General features: G+C 41.2%; 2 protein-coding genes across 10 annotated transcripts in view; one reads left to right on the top strand and one right to left on the bottom strand.

Moving 5' to 3' along the window:
- Positions 1–14579, top strand: part of C5H12orf56 (chromosome 5 C12orf56 homolog) — a 105953-nt gene extending 91374 nt beyond the window's left edge. Inside the window, exons 10-13 of one of the 4 annotated variants that reach the window (XR_014803503.1) lie at positions 1566–1640; positions 2193–2267; positions 5834–6465; positions 8146–10235. Coding sequence is in view for 1 of the 4 variants with exons in the window: in XM_013997692.3 (XP_013853146.2) it covers positions 1566–1640; positions 2193–2267; positions 5834–6012; positions 10002–10128 (456 nt within the window). In the remaining 3 variants the exon portion in view is untranslated. Of the gene's footprint in view, positions 1–1565; positions 1641–2192; positions 2268–5833; positions 6466–8145 lie in introns of all 4 variants that reach the window. The other 3 variants (XM_013997692.3, XR_014803504.1, XR_014803505.1) reach the window with 3 other exon arrangements.
- The window catches only part of XPOT (exportin for tRNA), a 196424-nt gene that overhangs the window by 148753 nt on the left and 23028 nt on the right, over positions 1–24643 (bottom strand). For 2 of the 6 annotated variants that reach the window (XM_084956255.1, XM_084956256.1), the window contains exons 3-4: positions 11279–11366; positions 9435–9685 (exon numbers count right to left, since the gene is read on the bottom strand). The exons of 2 other annotated variants lie outside the window; for them this stretch is intronic. The gene's annotated coding sequence lies outside the window, so the exon portion shown is untranslated. The remainder of the gene's footprint in view (positions 1–9434; positions 9686–11278; positions 11367–24643) is intronic. 2 more of the 6 variants (XM_021091942.2, XM_084956253.1) reach the window with 1 other exon arrangement.

Below are 24643 nucleotides of genomic sequence, written 5' to 3'. Positions count from 1 at the left end.
AAGGATTTGATAGTTCTTGAACATACAATTAGTTATGTTTTAGAAAACTCTTAAATTCACTCTTTCATTCAATAAATGTTTATTGAGCATCTGTTATAAGCTAGAGTGGGGGCAGTGGAGTCAAAAAAGAAGCAAAAAAGACACACTCTCAGCCCCCCATTAGTTTGTAGTCTGGTTAGAGAGACAGATGTTAGTCAAATATAACATCAGTGTATTATTACAGACTGTATATAGAGCATCTATGATACTATGATACCAATTTCAATAGTGGAGTGAGTGGATTAGGGATGAAAGATGAGGGAGGCAAGACTGACAGGCAGAGGTGTTAAGAAGCTAGTGCTATCGTCCAGGCGAGGGATAATATGGGCCAGAAAGAAGCTTTCCTTAACCCCCAAAAGAGACTAGGCTTTCTTTTTAGAGCTCTCCTAACTTCCTGTGCTTTTCTTTCACAATGCTTGTCTCGGTTTGTAACTATGCATTTATTTATGTGATTATGAGCTTGATGTCCACTCCCCAGTAGATTGTTGATTCCGTGAGGCCAGGGACCATGTCTCTATTACTCTCCATTGTATCCCCAACTAGTACAGTGTGTGATGCATATTTGTTGCATGAACAAGTGAAGAAAAGGGACAGTAGTTGTGAAGAGGATAGATTCTAAAATTTTTAGGAAACAGAGTTGATAGGTTGATGGAAAATAAAGAGTGAAGATTAGATGGCTTTTAGACTCTAGCCTGGGTATCAGATGAGAATTACAAAAAGAATAGGTTTAAATGGGAAATAATGAGATTGGTTTTGGATGAGTTTATTTGATTTGCCTTTTATATTTTCATATGAAAATGTCTAGTGGGCAGCATAGATAAGTCTGAATTTCTAGGTTTTGGACCTGCTAATCTTTTGCACATGGGCTATTAGTGAAGCCATGAGCAAATCATATAAATTCTGGTTCCAAGGTCTAATTGAGTGGAAGATTTCAAACTAGAGCCCTTCCTTGAAATATTGTCAGGGAAAGTGTGTGGCCTATAGCATGCCCACAGACACAGTTCTCAGGCACCACGTGGCCTATAGGCTAGAAGACAGCCTCACCAACTTTTAGAGTTCCTGAGAACAAGAGCAGCCTAATGTCTCTAACCCTATATTTATCCATATCACACACAGAAAGAGTGATACTTTCAGTTGGGCATAAGACTAAATTTCCCAGAGAATTGTCCACCTTAATTCTGGGAAGCATAGTGTCTACATTCTTTAAGGAAGCAGGGTTGTTGATATGAATGATTTAGCAAATCAAGTGTGTAATTTTTGTGTGTGTTAGTATTCTGTAGGCCATTATATTTCCTGTTCCTGACCTACTTTCTTAGCCATTATTAAGTGTGCAGTCATTTTATGAGAGTCACTGTTTTGAGAATGACAGAATCAAATGGAACAAGAAAATTGAGCACACTAATAAGATGTTCCATTAATTAGAAGAAATTCTGTTCTAAGTACCTAAAGAGAACCAGGAGAAATTACCACTTCATTCGTTCCAGCTCTGCCAATGACACTGCATTGATTACTATTTAAAATTCTAGTTACAGAAGCTTGTCCTGGAATATACAGACACAGCTACAGCACTTTTATATGAGATACTTCTTGTCTTTCAGCAGGTACAAAATGTTTTTATTATGCATACTGTATTGTACGATTATTGTATAAGTCATGACTTCTACATATATATCATTAATAATGTATCTTAAAAATGCTTGTATTAATGTCCAAAATTGATTGATTTAAATGATAGTACTACTTTTGCTCTTAAGTATTTATCCAGCTTATTTTCCTAAATACTGATATTAAGATTTGATTAATCAGCATAAAATATATTTGAGAATGAATATCCTTTTCTTCATCTTTTTAGGGCTGCACCCACGGCATATGCAAGTTCCCAGGCTAGGGGTCGAATCGGAGCTGCAGCTGCCAGCCTAAGCCACAGCCACAGCAATGCCAGATTCTAGCTGTGTCTGCGACCTACACCGTAGCTCATGGCAATGCCAGATTCTTAACCCACTGAGTGAGGCCAGGGATCAAACCAGCCTCCTCATGCATACTAGTCAGGTTCATTACTGCTGAGCCACAACAGCAATTTCAAGAATGAATATCTTTTTAGGTATAACTTGAACTTCATGAATATAATGTGTTTATTTCCTTGAATATTTTAGGGAAATCTTGGCTCGGGGTCAACAAATTTTGCTATTAGCTGGATGATGTCCTTTCTACAAAGTCGTCCTCCCACAGTAAGTAACTAGAAGCAGAAATAAAACTACAACTGAAGGTTAATGAAACAGATGCTCTTGTGCTTAATTAATGAAACACAAAATTTCTCTATACGTAGTCAGGTTTATAAAACAGAAGTTTTACTTTAATAAAAACAAAATATTTTTTTATTTGGTACCTTAATGTTTAAGGTACTGAAATGACATTTATATAATCTCTAATGAAAAGCCCTAAAATATCATCTCTATGATTAAATGCAAAAAGAACATTTATATTAAACATTACGGTCTGTAGTATTACCATCTCCTCCTTGACACTACAAATGCATTTCATGGTCTGCTCTATCTTCCCACTAAACTACAGTTAGAGGAATTTATTCAAAATAAAAACCTGATTATATCATCCCTTGCTTTAAATCTCTCCTAATAGGAGTTCCCACTGTGGCTCAGCAGGTTAAGAACCTGACATAGTGTCTGCAAGGATGCAAGTTTGATTCCCCAGCCTTGCTCAGTGGGTTTAGGATCTGGCGTTATCGCAAGTTGTGATATAGGTCACAGATGCAGCTCAGCTCTTGTGTTGCTGTGGCTGCGGTGTAGGCCTGCAGCTGCAGCTCTGATTTGACCCCTACCCTGGGAACTTCCACATGCTGTAAGTGTGGCCATGAATAGAAAGAAAAAAAAATCACCCATAATAAATAAAGACATAACAAATAAAGGCTAAACTCAACATGGCCTACAAGGCTGTGCACATTATGACCATACAGCCTCATCTGGTCCCTCACTCTTCCAGCTATGTGGGTCACATACTCACTGCCTAACCCCAGGATCCCCAACTCCATCACAGGATCTTTACCATTCCCTCTGTCTGGCTGAAATGCTTTTCCCTCCCTTTTCCACCTAGTTAACACCTACTTGTCCTTCAGGCCTCATTGCTCCTTCCTCCTGGGGGTTTGGGGGGATGACTTTCTCACCTCTGACTAGGTCAGATTCCCCCACTGTGGGCACACATGGTCATAGCATGGTGTCTTCTTCCTTTTCTTCATAGGACTTGTCACTGTTGCAGTCTGCATTTGTTTGTGTTATTATTTGGTTCTTTCTTGTGATAGCCATTAGTATCCACATATATTCTGGCTCCCTCTCCTTTCAGGCATGTAGGAGGAGTGTACATCCCTCCCTACTTGAAATTAGGCAGTTCTCTCTTTTTGCTTTGGCCAGTGAATGTGAGCAGAAGTAACCTATGTCACTTTTTGCCCAGAGGTTAGGAGTCAGTGCATGCTTCCCTGTCTTCAGTTTCCTTATGGCATGGTGACTGGCAAGATTCCATATGGTCCCGAGTGACTACAATGAGCAGAACCCCCCCAAGGACCCTTAAAGGACATACAGCATGAGCAAATAATAAACCTTTGCTATATTAAGCAAAGCACTGATATTTTGTGAGATTTGCTACCACAACATAATCTAGTTTACCATGATTGATACAATATCTTTCTCCCCAAACAGACTCTGGGTGCCGTAAAGGTAGGAGATATGTCTGTTATGCTAAGCACATAATAGATATTAAATAAAATATCTGCTGATTTCATTCTAATAAAGGCTTTATCTCTTAATTCCTTGTCATTTCCCCAAATCTAGTTTCCCTTTACTCATTTATGTATTCATACATTCAATCCACACAGATTTAATTGGAAATCTTTTCAAAAGGTAATAATTTAAAAAAAAGGTAATAATTCAAACTAAATTTTCATTGCTAAAGGAGTACTTGACATATGTGTTCTCTTTCCACATATGAATGTGCCTCTCTTGACCATTGGCAATTTCAGGCTTTGAGCTATTTTTTTAAGTGCTGTTGAAACTGTCCTAGAATATTTAGATTCTCTTACCAGATCTCTTTGACATTTGTTTACAAAAACCTGCATGGAGTCAGAGGGTACATTTGTCAGTAGTACAGCCAATTGCCTTCTATAGAGATTGAGCCCAAGAACTTGGTTTCTTTAGCAGCATTTAGACCCTAATCAGTCTCAGGCTCCTTTCAAGGAGTGTTGTAAACTTAGTCATTCCCACCAACAGAAGCTTAGATATGCAAGAGGCAAGACCCTTACCTTTTTTGTATGGTATCTGAAGACCCTATTATCTAAACCGATATGTGAAATTTGGGGTCCTAAGAACTTCAAATAATTGTAAAATTTCCTTATCAACTTCTTGGGTTGGTTCACCAAAGGAATTGAGTTGAATATGAGGCTAGTCTGTAACCACAAAGCATGTCAGGAGGAAAGATGGCAAAAGGACCACTAACACAGTTGAAAGCTTCAATATTAACCCAGTTCTAAAGAGTTTGGGTAGAAACAGACCATTTGAGACCATTTGCTAGCAAGGAAACTGTTGGGGGTCATTGAATACAATTGCATGCCAGTCAGCTCTGGCTGATGTTCTTACTTGGTTAGAGTAAGATGCTCAAAAAAATTAAAAATTTAATCCCCAAACAGGCATTGCTTTGTTTCACTGCTCCAGACTCTCTGATTTCAATCTGCATTTTCCTGACACAATATTTAGACAATATGTGTAAATGGCTCTAGACTGGGGAAAACTCACTTCAAACCGCCTTACTTAGGAGGGTTCAGTAGCAACATTAATAGAAAAGGCAACATTCATTGGTACTAATTTAACAGTATCCAGAATGACTTGCTGGTTAGTGCCTGAAAAGGCACTAGTATTGCTTTCTGTGTTTTACAGTAGCCTACCTTTATGGATAGCAGTTTGAAAATGCACCCCTTTCCCTCAAAGGAAAGAAAGAAAGAGAGAGAGAAAGAAAGAAAAGACGTGTAATCCACTGTTTGTTTGTTTTTTCTTTGGTTCTGTTGTGGATGGCAGGTTCGTTATGTGTGCGAGAAACAGGAAACCAATGATTTCATATTACTGCTACTTTTTCCATTTTAATTTCCCCCTTGAGAAATGATAGCAGAAATATTCTTGGTGAAAACTCCAGCTAGTAGTGATGGCAACACTGCTTGCTTGTTTTAAGGCTGGTTTTCTTTGCTTTCTCACTGTTTTTCAAGGTGGGGTCCAGGAAACAAATTCATCAGAATTGTTTATGGTAAATATCTAGACCTGGGACTCAGAATTCTGCATGGTTAGTGATTTGCCTAGGTGATTTTTATGCATACTAAATATTGAGAATGGCTGCCTTATGGGAACCTTCTTTAAAAGTTACAGGCAGTTTATTTCTGTGAGTCATTTGTTCTTAACAGGAGAACAGAAGAGAAACATCTTCCCTTCTAGAGGAGGCCATGGGTCTTTCTGAGCTCCCTTTCATCTCCACTCCTGCTTCCAATGTTCTCCTTCCACTTTGGAGCCAAACTTCTATGACAGTCAGCCCTAGTTCTGATCCTGCTTGTAGTGGGGCAACTGGTAAACCCAACTGGTCTATGGTCTGGTGCTCCTTGAGTACTATTTCAACGAGAAAGGGTGCAAGGGCATTGGTGTAAGGGTGGGGAGGACTTCAGCCTAGATTTACAGTTCAGCTTCCAGATGAAGTAGGTGCTCTTACAGGTGGCGTGCAGCCTACATGTAACTTCATTTTCCTTGCCTAGATTACTTTTGTGGCCAGTGTTGTGAAAGAAGTGGTGAAGGGGCTTTCAGCTTCATTTCAGCTGCTACGTCCTAGCCAAGCAGTTCTGTTGTACCAAAGACTTTACATCCTCAAGAGCTGTCTGCAGTATAGCAAGACTTTGGCTGAGTATATTAGGAATGACTACAGAGAAGAATTCAGGTAAGAGAAAGTCTGAATCTTGTGATCCACTCATTTCTGATTTTTCATACACAACTACAACACGGCCCAATATTTGGATGATTAAGTGACAATGGGAAATTCTATTTCTATTTTTAATAACAGTTTCTTTGATTTGAAAGTCTGAATCTTGTGTGCACTAAGATCCACTCATTTCTGATTTTTCATACACAACTACAACACGGCCCAATATTTGGATGATTAAGTAACAATGGGAAATTCTATTTCTATTTTTAATAACAGTTTCTTTGATTAAATAGTTACCTTACTGTGGCAAGGTAGGATTTGGGGAGGGGAGCTGTTGAAGCATATTGTCACTTGAAGTACATTTCTAGGCCAGAAAAGACTAGTGAAAATCAAGCTCTCTCTGAAGAACTATTTCTTTCTTTCTTTCTTTTATTTTTTGTCTTTTGTCTTTATATGGCTGCACCCTTGGCATATGAAGGTTCCCAGGCTAGGGGTCGAATTGGAGCTGTAGCCGCCGGCCTACACCACAGCCACAGCAACGCAGGATCTGAGCCGCATCTGCAACCTACACCACAGCTCATGGCAATGCCAGATCCTCAACCCACTGAGCGAGGCCAGGGATTGAACCTGAAACCTTATGGTTCCTAGTTGGATTAGTTAACCACTGTGTCACGATGGGAACTCCTGAGAACTATTTCTTATCCATTGTCTTTATATTGCAGCCAGCATCTATCTCACAGAACTAGTAATGATTTTAACATGCTATGGGTAATTAAAAATAACAAACCTTACTTAAAGAGATGATATATTATGGATTGTGAATGCACTGAGTCATTGGGAAAGAAAAACAATTGATAAAGGAGGAACGATGAAGGCAGTTACTAGGGTTTTTGTTTTGTTTTGTTTCATTTATCCCTCTCTTACTTTCAGTAACAAAACAGTATGAAGGAACAGTAGTGAGCATTGGTTTCATCAGCCAGCTTGTTCTGTACCTCAGGGGTTCCTACTTCTATTTATATTCTGGTAAAGCTAAATGCACTTAGCAGTACAGCCCTGCATTAGCACCCATCGAGGGAAAAAACCTCAGGTTATGTCTAACTTAAGATGAAAAGGGTGCAGCAGGCATAGCTTTGCTACCAGTTTGCATAGAGACATGCAAGGATGTGGAGGCATATATTATGGCCTTAGATTTGCTTTAAAAATTTCTTTTTGCCCAATTTGTGGACTCTGTTTTTCCTCCATGTGGTTTTTATACCATAGCTCCCATTCTGCCTCTCATAAAAGGGTTTCTTTGGCCCACTCTGGGCCACACAACCCAATGTTTTCCTCACCTTTTTTTGGAGATAAAATTCATATAGCATGACAGTCATCATTTTAAACATTTTAAAGTGTGCAATTCAGTGGCTTTTTAATACTTTTCATAATGTTGTGCAACCATTGCCACTATCTAACTGCAGAACATTTTCATAACCTCCCAAAAAACCTGTTACCTGTGAAGAAGTCACACTCCAGCCCCTGGCAACCACTAATCTACTTTCTGTCTGTGGATTTACCTATTTTGGACATTGCATATAAATGGAATCATACACTATATGGCCTTTGTGTCCGGCTTCTTTCGCTTAGCATGATGTTTTCAAGGTTCATCCTCGTTGTAGAGTGGATCACAAAAACCAATTTTTAAAAATTAGTTATGCACATTAAAAAATCAGAACAATGGCAAAAATAGCATCATGCTCCTACACGACAGCAGTTGGATGGGGCTCAAAAGCAGCTACTTCCTTAGGTGGATCCTGTACTGTTTATCGTGCCACCGTCTCCTTTCTCCATCTTTCCTCTTAACCCTTCCTCTTAAAAATGTAATCTGTGGGCATTGAGGTTTGTGATCCTCATTTTTTACACAAAATGATTTTCAACCTGCCATGCAACAGAGTCAGCAGAATGACTATTAAAAAATACTGATACCTGGGGTTTCCGTCGAGGCTCAGTGGTTAGCAAATCCGACTGGCGGGTTCGATCCCTGGCCTTGCTCAGTGCGTTTAGGATCTGGCGTTGCCATGAGCTGTGGTGTAGGTTGCAGACATGGCTCGGATCCCGCATGGCTGTGGCTCTGGTGTAGGCCGGTGGCTACTGCTCCGATTCGACCCCTAGCCTGGGAACCTCCATATGCTGAGGGTGTGGCCCTAGAAAATGCAAAAAGACAAAAATAAATAAATAAATAAATAAATAATACTGATACCTGATACCCAGGTCTCACATGTAGAGTTCTCTTCAGTTTGTCTGGTATGGGGCCTGGGCATTGACATTAAAATAAAAACTCTCCAGGTGATTCTAATGTGTGCCCAGGGTTGAGAACCCATTTTTCAAGCCATCCAAGGGGTTGGCTAAAGATTTTCTTACTTTTGTTTCTTCCCTGACCCTAGAAACACTGGCCTATACACTGACCCTGGCCTATGCACTGACCCTTGAACAGTATTGTGGTTAGAGGTGCCAACCCCTACACAGCTGAAAATCCACATATAATTTTTGATTCCCCCCCAATTTAACCAATAGCCCAATGTTGTTTCTGATAACATAAGCAGTTTATTAACACATATTTTGTATATGTATTATATTTTGTATTCCTACAATAAAGTCAGGTAGAGAAAAAATATTAAGAAAATCATAAGAGAAAATACATTCAGAGTACTGTACTATATTTATTGATACTGTAAGTTTATGTTGTCTTTATTTATTTATTTTTTTTGGTTTTTTGTCCTTTTAGGGCCGCACCCATGGCATATGTAGGTTCCCAGGCTAGGGGTCAAATTGGAGCTACAGCTGCCGGCCTACACCAGAGCCACAGCAATGCCAGATCCGAGCTACATCTTTGACCTACACCACAGCTCACAGCAACGCCAGATCCTTAACCCATGAGCAAGGTCAGGGATCGAACCCGCAACCTCATGGTTCCTAGTCAGATTCGTTTCCGCTGCGCCACGACGGGAACTCCTAGGTTGTCTTTACAAAACGGACTGTCTATCAGTACCTACATCAATATTGTCTTATATGATATCAAACACTGTTACACATATTGCTAACACTGGACATCAAAAATGAAAAGATAACGTGAAAAAGAAATTTGTACTTATTTACAGGTATAACAATTGATGTACTGATAACAAAGAAGCAGCAAGGTGACTGCTTCAAGGTAGCTTAGCTTATACAATAATGTATAAAATTTTATGGCATAGAGTATTACAGTCATATTCATAATATAGTATTGGAAACATTGTTACATTTTAAAAAAACACTTACCTGTGATCATAGGCTAATACAAAGTTTTTCCAGTTACAAAAGAGAGAAGCATAATGCATGGTATGTAATTCTTGGAAAGCAAAGTTATACAACAGTCATAAGAAAACTAACACACTATTAATTTTTATTTAAACATCACTCACCTTAAGCCTTAGTAAGGATAGGTTATCCACTTCATTACAAGTCTTGCCCACGGCGTCCTGCACATTTACTTTTATATACTTAGGGGAAAAAAAATCCACATATAGGTGGACTCGTGCAGTTCACACCTGCGTTGTTCAAGGGTCGCTGTACTTTTCCTGAGGCCGTGGGGGGTGAACTCTCCTCTTCCCTTTTGACTTGGCCCTTGTGGGCACCCCACCTTGACTCATTTCAACTCCCTGTTGTGTATGGCCTGTGAAAACAAGAGGCAGGAGCCTCAGCTCACACTGTGGTTAGGTCAGTACTGGCTTCCTTAGTAATGCTTTGATAATTGTTACATTAATAATGCAGTTTGCTTTCTTTGCTGAAGTGCTTCAGCGAGCTGAAAGGCTCACACAGCAGAGGTCTTCTAGGTTACAAACGGGGGAGGCTGGAGGGTGAAAAATGCTAGCAGTCTTGTGGGTTAGACTGACTCTCCCACTGCCAGTAAGTGCATATGTATGGATGTGGCCAGTGTGAAAATTCTTGTTTTTAAAACTCTCTGTTTTGTTTCTTTTTATGATTTGCAGGTATTTTATTCACATGCCAGCCTTGGAAAAAAGGCTTCCATTATGTTACCCTATTACCCAACCTACCACTCAACTTTTTCATGAAGTTCTGAAACTGGTTGAACAGAAACAATATCTGAAATGTTAATGAGTATAAAATGTTGATTGGGAGTCAATATTTATGAGAAACATTTTTGATTCATTATCTGGCTATTCCTGCATCCTATAAACAAAGATTTTATTTGAAGCTTCCATCAATATCTCTCTCAGAGAAGTTTTTAATCTGCTACAAAAAAAAAGTTTAAATACACTGACATACATAATGTGGTGCTAAAGATGCGCATTTTTCTAAGAGAAAAGGTTTCTGAACACCTAAAAACTTTCTAGACATGAAGGAAACAGAAACCCACGAAGAGCAAATGTAGAAAGTGCACCCTGATGAGTTTTGTTGGTATAATAATGGTGAGTGGCAGGAAGTTTCTGAAACATCCCAAGATAAACTGTTGTGGGGAGTATAAATTACCACGTGATCACATTAGAGAAATGCTGGGCAACTGGATGACATCCCCCTTCTTCACCTGTAAGAAATTCTAGTGACATAAGTATTCATGGATGAGTGAGCAGGAGAACCCAGCCACAGCTACAGGGAAGGCCAGTTCCTCATTTATCACAGGGAAGGATGCTGGGGCTTTCTTGTCAAACTAAATGTATTCCCTCCGTCTCAGGCACCTGGAGGGTAACGTGAGCAGTCTTGTAGACTGACTATGAAAGAGAAACGGTCTATGAGCAGTTATAGCTCTTCCAGTTATTTTGAAAAACGTCTTCACTATTTCCTAGGGCAGTGCTCTAACTTAACCCAACAAAACCCTTAACTGTGGCCCCACTGTTAAGCTACTGAATTTGGGCTTCTCAGAATTTAGGAACTAGGCCCTCCATTCAACTTGAAGGAGGATCAAAGAAAAATCCACAGCCCAAGCAAGCGCTCGCAAGCCGGATGTGCCTGTGCGATGCCGTAGAGAGAGAATTCAACTCACTAAGGACATCTTGTTTCTGGTTGTGGCTTAGCTACTAGCCAGCTGGTTGACCTGGAAAGTCGGGTCTCCTTTCGGAGCTTCCTCTGCTACATGGAAGGACAGGATTAGATGTTCTGTAGATTTTCTTCCAGCTCTAACATTCTCTGCCTGTGATGAGACACTAATGTTAAACACTCTGTAACAGGGGGGTGTGTTCCTCTGCTAGTCTTGCCCAGTGGGTTATTTCACATTGATTCCAAATAATCCTGCTTTCTTTGGACTAACCATTTCCATCTCGGCTGCTACCAGCCTTGCCCAGAAAGTGTCCAGTCTTCTCCACTAAGCCAGGACTACAAGTCTTCTACTCTCCAATCTGCGGGCAGAAAGGGGAGCAAAATGGTGTTTATGAGTGTCCTGGGCTGTTAGATAAGGGATTTATTCCCAAGGGATGGTTAATCAGAAGAACAGAAAAAGATTCTTAAGACAAAGGTGAGCAACACTTCAAACCGGACAAATAATGGACTGTCTACTGTTGAGTATGGAGCCTGTGGATGAATCACAGGATCAACTCAGCTCTGGCTCAGCTTCTCGGCAGTGCCCTGGCTGGGCTAGTGGCAGTGAGGCTCTGGAGAGGGCTTGGGGCTTCTTTGCCATGTGCTTTCCTATGCATGTTGCCTCTTCTCTCTCACTCTTCTCTTCACTCTGAGAGCATACTTTATCTCACCTCTGGAAGCAAAAGCCCCATCCAAATGTACCTGACTCTTTCCACATAGGGCTTAGTCAGTAGCTTTTTTGAAAGCTAGTGGTTGAATATTTGTTGTCCTGATTTTCTTATGACACATGGCTATTCATCTGCACAGTCTGGGAGAAGAGGGAAAACCCAGAAATGAATACTTGGAAGGTTATCCTGCCGCAGTTCTTTCCTACTATGTGTTTTTTGCATTGTTGCCAAAGCCAAGAAAACCATTAAATAATCCATCTCTATTAGTGGTCAAACACATGTGATTAACTAACTATTGACCTCAACCACCGAATAATTATTTTTCAGGGAAACTAACTGTAGAAAAATTGTGAACAGGAAAACCACGGGTGACCTTTTAAGAATACAAAGAATCACCAAAAATGCCAGCGCACACAGCCAGTTTTCAGTTTAGAGATTCTAAACTCTGAGCACTTTGATACTATAAGCATTGCCACTTACCACCTCCACTAAGAGTAAAGTCGTAGTAATGAGCTCTGTCATTAACATATGTGTTGAGGTTAAATAGTTGGTTGAAATTCCAGATCTGCACTAGTTTTGGACCTTGGGAAATTACTTAACATCTCTAAGCTTTAGTCAAAACAAAGCTATAGCCTGAGTAATTAAAAAACAAACAAACAAAAAAAACCCAAAGCTATAGCCTACCTCATAGGGTTGTTAGAATTAAATGAAAAAGTGTTGGTAAAGCACGTAGCATGGTAATGTGGGAAGCAGTAAGGATTCAGTACTTATTATTAAAATACTGTCAAAGCTGCCTGAGAACCTCGAGATTCCTAAGTATTACCCTTATTTATTTTATTTTATTTTTTGTCTTTTTGCTATTTCTTTGGGCCGCTCCCGTGGCATATGGAGGTTCCCAGGCTAGGGGTCCAATCGGAGCTCTAGCTGCCAGCCTACGCCAGAGCCACAGCAACGCGGGATCTGAGCCGAGTCTGCAACCTACACCACAGCTCACGGCAACGCCGGATCCTTAACCCACTGAGCGAGGCCAGGGACCGAACCCACAACCTCAAGGTTCCTGGTCGGATTCGTTAACCACTGCGCCACGACGGGAACTCCACCCTTATTTTTTGAACCAATTTGGGGATTAGCTACTACACTCGGCACCTAATCCATGTAGGATTGATGAACAGATCCATGTGGTTATTAAACTGAAAATTCAGTTTTCCATTAGCAGGAGTGACAAGTGACTATTTCTACCTTGCACCACCACGAAGGACTGTTGACTCTGACATTCCCAATACAAGAGCTGTGTGGGAAATATTCTTCCCAAGGGGGGACAGGAAGTTTTTTTAGTCATGTAAACTTTTTTTTTTTTTAACCTTTGACTTAAATAGCTAATTACTAACTGATCAAACAGACTTAGCCATTCTGTCCTTATGCAGTTCCTAATTGATTCACAGGTAGTGTTAGGATAAGTAAATGAAGACTTTCTTCATTTTACTGAAATCTAGATAATCTAGAAACTATGCAAAGAGGGCAAAGCGTGAAGTTCCTATAATTGATAATATATTTCACTTATTTCTATACTGACTCTGACGGGTAGTACGACTTTTCATGGTGGATGAAAAGGCCTGAGAGTATGGCATTAAATGTGCTATGAGGCATTTGATAAAAATGATCACAGCTTGTTGCCTGGTGATATTCTCCAGTCTAGGAGATTATATTTTCTCTGAGGTTAGAATCACTTGTTTTATATTTAATGTATTTGTAGAGTAGAGAGGTTCAGTGATAAATGTGGAAGGGAAGCTGGAATTCTTTTTCTTTCTTTTTCTTTCTTTCTCTCTCTCTCTCTCTTTCTCTCTTTCTCTCTTTCTTTCTCTCTTCATTTGCTTTTTAGGGTTTTACCTGTGTGTGGCACATGGAAGTTTCCAGGCTAAGGATCGAATGAGAGCTAGAGCTGCCAGCCACAGCCCCAGCTACAGTAACTCAGGATCTGAGCGCGTCTGTGACCAATACCACAGCTCACAGCAACTCTGGATCCTTAATCCACTGAGTGAGGCCAGGGATCGAACCTGCATCCTCATGGACACTAATCGGGTTCTTAACTGGCTGAGCCACAATGGAAACTCCCGGAAATTTCTCGAAGGAATGAATTTGATGGGAATTTCTGAGCAATTTTTAATAGTTTTAATTCACTGATTTCTCTTTCTTCACTGTATTTACTTCTAAAATGCAATACTGACTTGTAAGGTCCACTTGGATTTGGCTCTCAAAAGGAGGGAGACAGTAATTCTTCATCCTGTCAGACCAAGCATTCTGTGTCTGGATATCTGTCTTTTGGATCTAAAGCTTTTCACCGGGGAAGGCAGCATGACTCTGGCTGGAAATCTGGGTCGTGTAACTTTGGAAGAGTCCAGATTCTGTGTCAGAAAGACCTTGTTTTGATTCTTGCCTGCCTTCTTTCTTGTTATCAGACTTTTGGCAGGTTCTTTGACTTCTTTCACAACTTCCATTTTATCAATCATAAGTTAATAAAAAAGACTGCCTTAAGGGTTTTTGGGAATATTCATTCATTTATATGTAAACAAATCATTCTATGGCCAGCATATACAGAGACAAACCATATGGCATTGTCATTTTCAAGTTTAAAACTGTCAATATCTGCAATTTCATATGGTTTCAAATAAAAACTCCTCAATAAATGGTAGCACTTAACCTAAAGAAACACTAACTTTCTTTGAGAACTTATACTTTAAATACATGTCATTAGTTCTAATTTCCCAGACAGTATGGCACTGTTATAACATGGCTTATTCTTGCACAGATCTCAATAATTACAAATTATTGAGTGGGCATAATATAATTAAACATATTCACATGTAATTTTAAATTTTGTTCCTTGATTTCCCCCCAAAAAAAGAAAAAAAAAATCTGTTCTTCCACCAGTCTCCTCCTCCTCAGTGAACTGTACTTCATTCAATCTATTGCTCAAAAGAAACAATTGAGAAAGCTATTTTCTCCTTTCTCTTCATCCTCCAAATGCAATCCATCAGCAGTGGTTACTGGAAATTCCTTCAAAATCTATGCCTAATCTACTGACTTATAATTATTGCTGCTCTTGTCCAAACCTTCATCACCTACTGCAACACATGATTTAGTCACCCTTTCACCTTTGGCCCCTACAATCCTTTCTCTAAGGTAAGTGTTTTTTTTTTTTTTTTTTCTTTTTAGGGCCGCACTGGGGCATATGGAGGTTCCCAGGTTAGGAGTTGAATCGTAGCTACAGCTACTGGCCTACACCACAGCCACAGCAATGCCAGATCCGAGCTGTGCCTGCAACCTACACCACAGCTCACACAAGCGAGGCCAGGGATCAAACCCACAACCTTACGGTTCCTAGTCGGATTCGTTTCCACTGCGCCATGACGGGAACCCCAAGAGTGTTCTTTTTGAAGGAGGAAATCAATATAATTGCTGATTTAAAAACTTCCCACGGGAGTTCCTGTCGTGGCGCAATGGTTAAGGAATCCGACTAGGAACTATGAGATCGAGGGTTCGGTCCCTGGCCTTGCTCAGTGGGTTAAGGATCCAGCGTTGCCGTGAGCTGTGGTGTAGGTTGCAAACGAGGCTCGGATCCCGTGTCGCTGTGGCTGTGGCATAGGCCGGTGGCTACAGCTCCGATTGGACCCCTAGCCTGGGAACCTCCATATGCCGCAGAAGCGGCCCTAGAAAAGGCAAAAAGACAAAAAACAAACAAACAAACAAACAAAAAAAAAACCCAAAAAACAAAAAAAAAAAACTTCCCACTGCTTCCTGTTACCCAAGATGAAATCCAAAGTCCTAAACATGGCTTTCCGGGCCTTTCGTGACTTGGCCTCAAACTACCTCTGTGACCTACCTAATCACTCTGCTCACCCATTACTCCCTAAACACACCAGCCCTGATTGTTTTCCTTCAGTTCTCCAGGTTCTTTCAAGCCCTGGACATATGCACTAGCAAATGCTTCCCCCCCAGATTTTCAAATGTCACTTCAAAGAGGGCTTCACTGATCCAGAGCTGGCCTCCCATCCACCTACGTCACCTTCCACTTGTTTGTTACAATGTAAGAATTTAAGGCTGGGCCCTCATCTGCCTTGTTCATTACTATACCCTAACACCTGCAATAGTCCTTGGCACAAACTGCCTCTTCTTCTTTTTTGTCATTTTAGGCCAAACCTGTGGCAATATGAAAGTTCCCAGGCTAGGGGTTGAATCAGAGCAGCAGCTGCTGGCCTATGCCACAGTCACAGCAACGTCAGATCTGAGCTGCGTCTTCGACCTACTCCACAGCATGGCAATACCAGATCTTTAACCCACTGAGCGGGGCCAGGGATCGAACCCTCATCCTCACGGATACTAGTCAGGTTCTTAACCTGCTGGGCCACAATGGGAACTCCACAAATGAAAGAATGAAAGAATGGGCTAAAGAAACATGTAGAAGGAGGCCACAGAGAGGAGCGCCTGCCCCAGCTGCTTCGTGACAGCAAACTCACAACAAACCCCGAGTGAGACCTGTAGAAGAACCACCCAGGCAATCCAGAGACTTGTGAGATATAACAAAGGGTTATATTTTTCCCGATATCATTAAGGTATAATTGACAGATAAAATTGTAAAATAAAGTATATAACATGCTGATGTGATGTTTTTCTTTACTGTGAAAGGATTCTCCCTCCCTCCCCCAAGTTAATCCATGCCTCACCTCACACATTTACCTTTTTTTGGTGGCAGTGGGGGTGGGGGAAGACCATTTAAGTTCTACTCTCTTATCAAATTTCAATTGTATAATATATTGTTATCAACTGTGGTCATCATGTTATACATTGAGGATCTCATGTAATGTCATAAATTAGATCCTTAGACTTTATTCATCTTATTATTGAAAGTCTGTACCCTTGAAAGTTTGGAGAAGTACCAACCTATTTCCTATTTGCCTCACCCCCTAGACCCTGGCAACCATTTTCCACTCTCCGTTTGTATGAGTTTGATTTTTTAAAACAATAAAGTGTTACTCTAAGCTTTTGAGTTTTGGAGTGATTTGTTATGTAGCAATAGGTAAACAAAACGAGAACATTTCCCTTTTAAATAAAACCTTACAACATTATATCAGCATTAGGGTAATTCCAAATTAGATAATTCACCAGGAGTTCCCACTGTGGCACAGCAGAAACAAATCCAACTAGGAACCATAAGGTTGTGGGTTCGATCCCTGGCCTCGCTCAGTGGGTTAAGGATCCGGCATTGCTGTGAGCTGTGGTGTAGGTCACAGACACGGCTTGGTACCTGTGTTGCTGTGGCTGTGGTGTCAGCCGACAACTGCAGCTCCAATTGGACCCCTAGCCTGGGAACCTTCATATGCCGCGGGTGTGGCCCTAAAAAGCGAAACAAACAAACAAACAAAAAATATATATCTCACCACAATCAGGCACTCTAGCCAGCGTAAGTTTTCTGCTTGTCTAAATGTTCTTCTAGCTTTTTTCTACATTACTAAAATCATATCGAATTTCCCTTTCGTCCCTTTAAATGGATTTGACAGTGTCCTACTTGATAGGATCCCACACAGTTCTCCGCCCTTGAAAATGTGATTTTTATCTGTCAAGACACCATAGAGTCCACACTGTCACTGTCCCTTACTGGGGAGGAACCTTTGGAGTCACACGGCGTAAATAAGAGCAGGCCACTTAAGTGTTGATGGTTTATGGTGAACACCATGTGGACGGAGATGGTTTCTGCCCTCAACCCTTCCTTTTCCAGCCAGAGCCTCAGAGGGACTGCTGAGGGAAAGTCATAAAGCTTGGAGGAGATAAGGTTTAGAAGGTGTGTTCATTATATATCTGAGAGATTTCCAGCTTCTGAGTTTGAGGAAACCTTGGGGCCAAGGGTTTTCTTTTCTTCTCATTTTTTCTTTCTTTCCGGTCTTCTTTTCCTTTCTTGTTGTTCTCTACTTAGAAGGGGACTCTGGCCCTGGAGATCTAAGAGGGGCTACAGGTGGCGCAAGAGAAAAGGAAGGAAGATATTTATCCCAAGATTCTAAGAAGCAAAGGGGTCCTGTAAGTTTCCTTCCAGGCGGGCCACTCCTTTGAAGACCACAGGAGGGGTGTGGGATTTTCAGGGCTTAAGTTGTGCCTATAAATAAAGAAGTTTGATCTGACCAAAGCGCTAACCTCCTTCCCTCCTCTTTCTACTTTTGGTGGTGATGAGGACAGAGTAGTTGGTGGTGGTGGTGGCAGTAATAGTGGATGTGCTGATTTGTTTGTTTTGTGAGCAAGGAGGCCAGTAGAAGAGGGTGGAGGGTGGGGATCAAGTGGCACAGGGCCACTGTGGGGTTTTGTGGATTATCCTTCAATTTCTGCCATTATTTATAACACTGTTTCTATAGGGAAATGATTCTGTCTTCCTCACAGCTGACCTACAAATGAATCTGGAAAGGACACAATTATAAAGGGAGTATTTTACGTCTATTAGCAACTATAACCACCAGAGGGCAGAGCTGGACTAGGAAGACAGAGAAAGAAAAGCAAAACTTTAAACCAGGAGCATTGATTCTTAAACTTTTAAAATTCCTGCTGACTTTCAAAATTAATTTTTGCCATGCTTCTTTAATATGTAATAATACAAATATAAGCCTGGGAAAGCTCCATATGCTCTTATCAAATCAACACAAAGGTATTATTTAAAAGTTTACAAAATTAAATGCAAATGACTGTCACTGATGTAATGCATGATATTTCGCTCAAACTCTATCTCCTTTCGCAAAACAAAGATGGTAGAACATACCACACAGGCTCTTGGTTCAGTATCCTGCTATCACATTTCATGTTCCCTTTCAGAACTACTACACATCTTTCTGGACAGGCCAGGATGACCTCTGACTGTCCCATGGTTTGAACATTTCACTATGAATGACGTCTGCTTTGGTTCTCTTTCTAGCCAGGGACAATTAAGGTTTTTCCACTTAGGAACGAACAATGGATCGACAAAGACGATGCAAACCCAGGCACTGCCCTGAAATGAAATCAAAACTTAAAATTTTCTTAGAAACCCCACAGTCTTTCAAGCTGAAATCTAGACCCCAATTCGAGGAGGCTCTGCTGCAGAGGGTAAGGGGCTCGAAATGTTTTAGGTGCAGTGACTTAGCGTCACAGTATCCCTGGGTGCTTTCTGCCTTTCCCCCCAGCACTTCCGGCTTCATTTTCTTTTTTTAAAAATTTTTTTGGTCTTTTTGCCATTTCTTGGGCTGCTCCCGTGGCATATGGAGGTTCCCAGGCTAGGGGTCGAATCGGAGCTGTAGCCACCAGCCTACGCCAGAGCCACAGCAACGTGGGATCTGAGCCGTGTCTGCAACCTACACCACAGCTCATGGCAACACCGGATCGTTAACCCACTGAGCAAGGCCAGGGATCGAACCCCAAACCTCATGGTTCTTAGTCGGATTTGTTAACCACTGCACCACGACGGGAACTCCCCAGCTTCATTTTCAATAGTGTCCTCATTTGGATGATACAGTAACCAGGTTCTACCCGTACCCTGGTTAGATGCCAGTCCTTGTGTGGAGCTTAAGAGAGCAGGAAAGACCTGTGCCTTAGCAGTGGGAGTTAGGAAACAAAGGCGAAGTTAAAGCCATTAGGAGGTGGGATTAAAATGTACACAAGTATATAGCATACGATTTATATAATATATATATAAAATAGATAAGTAACAAGGACCTATTGTATGACACAGGGAAATCTACTCAATATGCTGTAATAACCTGCATGGGAAAAGAATCTGAAAAAGAGTAACTGATTCACTTTGGTGTACACCTGAAACAACACTGTAAATCAACTTTACTCCAATGAAATGAAAAGAAAAAACAGAGGAGGAGGATGAAGAAGCAGCAGCAGCAGCTTCTTCAGTGTCTCTCAGAAGCTTGTCTCGCTCAATGTCTCAAGTGAAGCCATGTGAGTTAAACCAAACTTTAGACCTGTTCTGACCTCCTCTTGTAACTCAGAGGCCTCAGGGGTTCCGCTGACTCCCCACACTCCCAAAACACCATCTCGAAACACAGGCTGTAATACACAAAGCAAAAGATTTCACCACAATGAGGATTCTCTGATATTTGAGAGCATATAAGGTCATTTTAGGGTAGGAGGAGCAAAACTTCTGAGAGTCACATTTATTCGGAAAAGCTGGACGACAGGACAGCAGTTTTGTAATGTATGACATCATTTGGCTAACATTATGCATTGGGCTTGCTGCACAACAAAATGATTCCTCGCCTCCAAGTCTCAAGACCAAATTCAGTTGCCAACATAACTTAGTGTTCAGTATTAACAATAATGAAAAGATGCTACGAAATAGTCATTTTTAAGGAGACTGAGAAATATCTCTCTAAAAATGGCCCACAAGCTGAGACGTGCTGAGATTGGGCTGTTGCAGTGATACTAATGAGAGCATCCTGTAAACTCTGAGTCCTCATTCCTTCAGATGATGACTCCTATTAGCATTATTTCATATTTATCAAGCCCCAACTAGGGCAACTTGTCATAATGGCAGGAAAGGGAGAGGGAAGAAAGCACCATCTGTCCCTGGCATATGTGCTGGGGACACTCAATGTGGGGACAAAGTTTTAAACGTGGTCTGTCAGAGGTGCAGGAGGCGCCATGTGATTTCCCAGGATCTTGCTGTCTCAGTTCAACTCAATAAGCATCTATTTGGAATTACCTGGATACTTAGGCTATACAAAAATAAATAAAATTGGGTCTCTGTTCTAATAAACTAAACTCTCTAAGCTAAATTATCTGAGTACAACCTTTAAGAGTTTCGCCATATCATCTGTATTTTTATTTACTACATATTTCTCATTCTTGTTTTTTTTTTTTTTGTTTTTGTTTTTTGTCATTTTTGGCTGCCCTCACAGCACATGGAGCTCCCAGACCAGGGATCAGATTGGAGCCACAGTCAAAACCTAAGCCACAGCTGTGGCAACGCCAGATCTCTAACCCTCTGTGCTGGGCTGGGGATCAAACCTGTGTCCCAGCGGCTCCCAAGATGCCGCCAATCCTGTTGCACCACCATGGGAGCTGCTCTTTTTTTTTTTTTTCTTTCTTTCTTTCTTTTTACAGCTGCACCTGGACATATGGAAGTTCCTGGGCCAGGGGCTGAATCAGAGCTGCAGCTGCCAACCTAAACTACAGCCATAGCAACACAGGATCTGAGCCGCACCTGCCACATACACTGCAGCTTGCAGCAACACTGGATCCTTAACCTGATGAGCGAGGCCAGGGATCAAACCTTCATCCTCACGGATACTATGTTATGTTCTCAACCCATGGAGCCACAGTGGAAACTCTTATTTACTCCTATTTTTTAAACATCATTATTCATTCAATACTTTCCTAGTATTTCCACCCACTTTAGCTACGTCATAAAGACTATCTGGGAAATAATGGAGTTGATATTCCATAGAATATAGATGTCATATATGACATATATATAGTCTTTTTAGGGCCACACCCATGGCATATGGAAGTTCCCAGGCTAGGGGTTGAATTGGAGTTGCAGCTGCCAATCTACACCACAGCCATAGCAACATGAGATCCGAGCTGCATCTGCGACCTACACTACAGCTATACCATAGTTACGGCAATGTCAGATCCTTAACCCACTGAGCAAGGCCAGGGATCAAACCTGCGTCCTCATGGATACTAGTCATGTTCGTTATCACTGAGCTATGATGGGAACTCCTCTAGATTCTATTTTTAAATACTTGTATTTACATATTTATATTGTATTTTTTAATTTTTTTGGCCACATCCACACCAGATGTTCCCTGGCCAAAGATCAAACCTGCATCATAACAGACCCACAGCACTGACAATGCCAGATCTGTAACCGGCTGAGCCACAAGGAAACTCCTGCTAATGTACATTCTAAAAATAAACACAATTTTGGAATTCCCTTGGTGGCTCAGCAGTTAACGAGCCTGAATAGGATCCATGAGAATGTGGGTTTGATCCCTGGCCTTGCTCAGTGCGTTAAGGATACGGTGCTGCTGTGAGCTGTGGTGTAGGTCACAGATGCAGCTCAGATCCTATGTTGCTGTGGCTGTGGTGTAGGCTGGCAGCTGCAGCTCTGATTCAACCCCTAGCCTGGGAACCTCCATATGCAAGGGGGTGCAGCCCTAAAATACAAAAAGAGAAAAAAAAAACACAATTAAAAAATTTGTGAATGTCTTTTCCTTGGACTATCTAAAATAGTCTTTGTATAACTACGGGAATGATAATAGTAAGGAATACTTTGTCTTTTTTTTTTTTTTTTAAGGGCCACACCTATAGCAATCAGAGGTTCCCAGGCTATGGGTGGAATCGGAGCTCAGTGAGTTAAGGACCTGGCCGATTCAACCCCTAGCCCGGGAACTTCCACATGCCACAGGTGCAGCCCTAAAAAGCAACAAACAAACAAACAAACAACAACAACAAACCACTAAAGAACATGGCAAAATGGTATGATCTGACAAAGCTTGGTGGTGAGTGAACAGATATTTCTATATTACTCTCTTCTCTGTATGCTTGAAAATATTTCATGATGACAATAAAAAAATGTGTCCAGAATTTGGAGAAGAGAAAAACATTCCAACTAGAAAAGAAAGTATGAGTGGAAGCACACAATCCTGAGATGCAGGCTAGGTGTCTCCGATAGAAGGTGAGTACTGGAAAATAAGGCTGGAAAATTAAGATGTGGCTGATCACGCAGTACCCTGGCTAAGTGGTCCTGAATAAGAGGTCTGCGGGTGTGGGAAATCCCTGGAGGCTTCCGATAAACAATACACAATCAGAGCAGTATATGAAGAACAGAATTCTGGGAGAGAACTGCAAGATGGGGACAGCTCAGATCTGGAAGGAACTTAGAACAGCGATTTAAATGAAAATAGGGTATCTCCATAACAGCCTGATTTACTCCCTTGTTCTGCCTGCTTGCATCCTGTTTTTATTTATTTTTTTTATTTAAAAAATTTTTTTTTGTCTTTTTGCCTTTTTTCTATGACCGCTCCCTTGGCATATGGAGGTTCCCAGGCTAGGGGTCGAATCGGAGCTGTAGCCACCAGCCTACGCCAGAGCCACAGCAACGCGGGATCTGAGCTGCGTCTGCAGCCTACACCACAGCTCACGGCAACGCCAGATCTTAACCCACTGAGCAAGGCCAGGGATCTAACCCGCAACCTCATGGTTCCTCGTCGGGTTCGTTAACCGCTGCGCCACCAAGGGAACTCCCTGTTTTTATTTTTTAAAAATCCATTTTTCCTGGGCAGACATATTTCCTCTTTCCTGCCCTAGATCCTTGGTAGTCTTACCCCACGATGTTGTGGACATGGCATTGGTAAACGTTTTCTGTAAATGGCCAGGTATAAATATTTTAGGCCTTGCAGGCCATAGGATGTCTGTTGCCACTATTCAACTGTGTTGTAGGGAGAAAGCAGCCACAGACAATACATTATTAACCTAAAACTTTATTTATAGGCACTGAAATTGCAATTTCAGATGATTTTCATGTATCATGAAGTATTCTTCTGATTTTTTTTTTTCAACATTTAAAACTTGTGGAGTTCCCGTCGTGGTGCAGTGGCAACAAATCCGACTAGGAACCATGAGGTTGTGGGTTGGATCCCTGGCCTTGCTCAGTGGGTTAAGGATTCAGTGCTGCTGTGAGCTGTGGTGTAAGCCGCAGATGTGGCTCAGATCTGGTGTTGCTGTGGCTGTGGCATAGGTGAGCAGCAACAGCTCCAACTAGACCCCTAGCCTGGGAACCTCCATATGCCGGAGGAGCAGCCCTAAAAGGGCAAAAGACAAAAAAACGACAACAACAACAACAACAACAAAAAACTTGTAAAAACCATCCATACTTTTCAGGCTATATAAAAATAGGCTGGAGATTACAGAAATGCAAAACAAAACCATAAGATCCCATTTATCACCTCTTAGATGGCTATGATCAAAAAGACAATGATATGTGTTGGCAAGAATATGGAGAAACTGGAATCATCATATGTTACTATAGGAATGTAAAATGTCACAGCAGCTTTGGAAAACAGTTTGGCAGTTCCTCAGATGGCTAAGCACAGAGTTACATATGATCCAGCAATTCCTCTTCCACGTACATACCCAAGAGAAATTCAAATATATGTCCACACAAAACATTATACATAAATGTTCAAGGCAGCATTAATCGTAATAACCGTAATGTGGAAACATCCATATAATAATAGATTGTTTGGCAATAAAAAAGAATGAAATGTTGGGAGTTTCCTTCGTGGCTCAGTGGTTAACAAACCTGACTAGTATCGAGCAGGACTCGGGTTCGATCCCTGGCCTCGCTCAGTGGGTTAAAGGATCTGGCACTGCAGTGAGCTATGGTGGAGGTTGCAGACGTTGCTCAGATTCATATTGCTGTGGCTGTGGTGTAGGCGGGCAGCTGTAGCTCTGATTCGACCCCTAGCCTGACAACTTCCATGTGCCGCAGGTGTGGCCCTAAAACGCAAAAAAAAAAAAAAGAACAAAGTGTTGTGCTATGACATAGATGAATCCTGAAAACATGCTAAGTGAAAGAAGCCCATCACAAAAGACTACAAATCGTCTGCTTCAATTTACATGAAATGTCCAGAATAAGCAAATCTAGAAACAAAAAACAGATTAGTGGCTACCTAGGGCTGGGCAGGTTTTGGGGACAGGGGGAATAACTGCTCATGAATGCAGGGGTTTTTTGGGGTATGATGAAATGTTGAAAGATTGTGGTGATAGGAGCAAAACTCAATAAATAGACTAAAAAAATAAACTATAAACTTTAAAAGGGTAACTGCATGGTATGTGAATTATGTTTCTGTAAAGCTGTTAAAAAATAAACAATAGGCTGAAGGCTAGCTGGTCTGGTAGGT

This window comes from Sus scrofa, chromosome 5, assembly GCF_054392235.1.
Source record: "Sus scrofa isolate SSC_HxYL_T2T_F1_AM1 chromosome 5, Sscrofa_HxYL_maternal_Yorkshire_Landrace_v2.0, whole genome shotgun sequence".
Classification (NCBI taxonomy): domain Eukaryota; kingdom Metazoa; phylum Chordata; class Mammalia; order Artiodactyla; family Suidae; genus Sus; species Sus scrofa.
The sequence above is the reverse complement of the archived record's forward strand: the minus strand, read 5'-3'. Positions and strand labels throughout refer to the sequence as shown.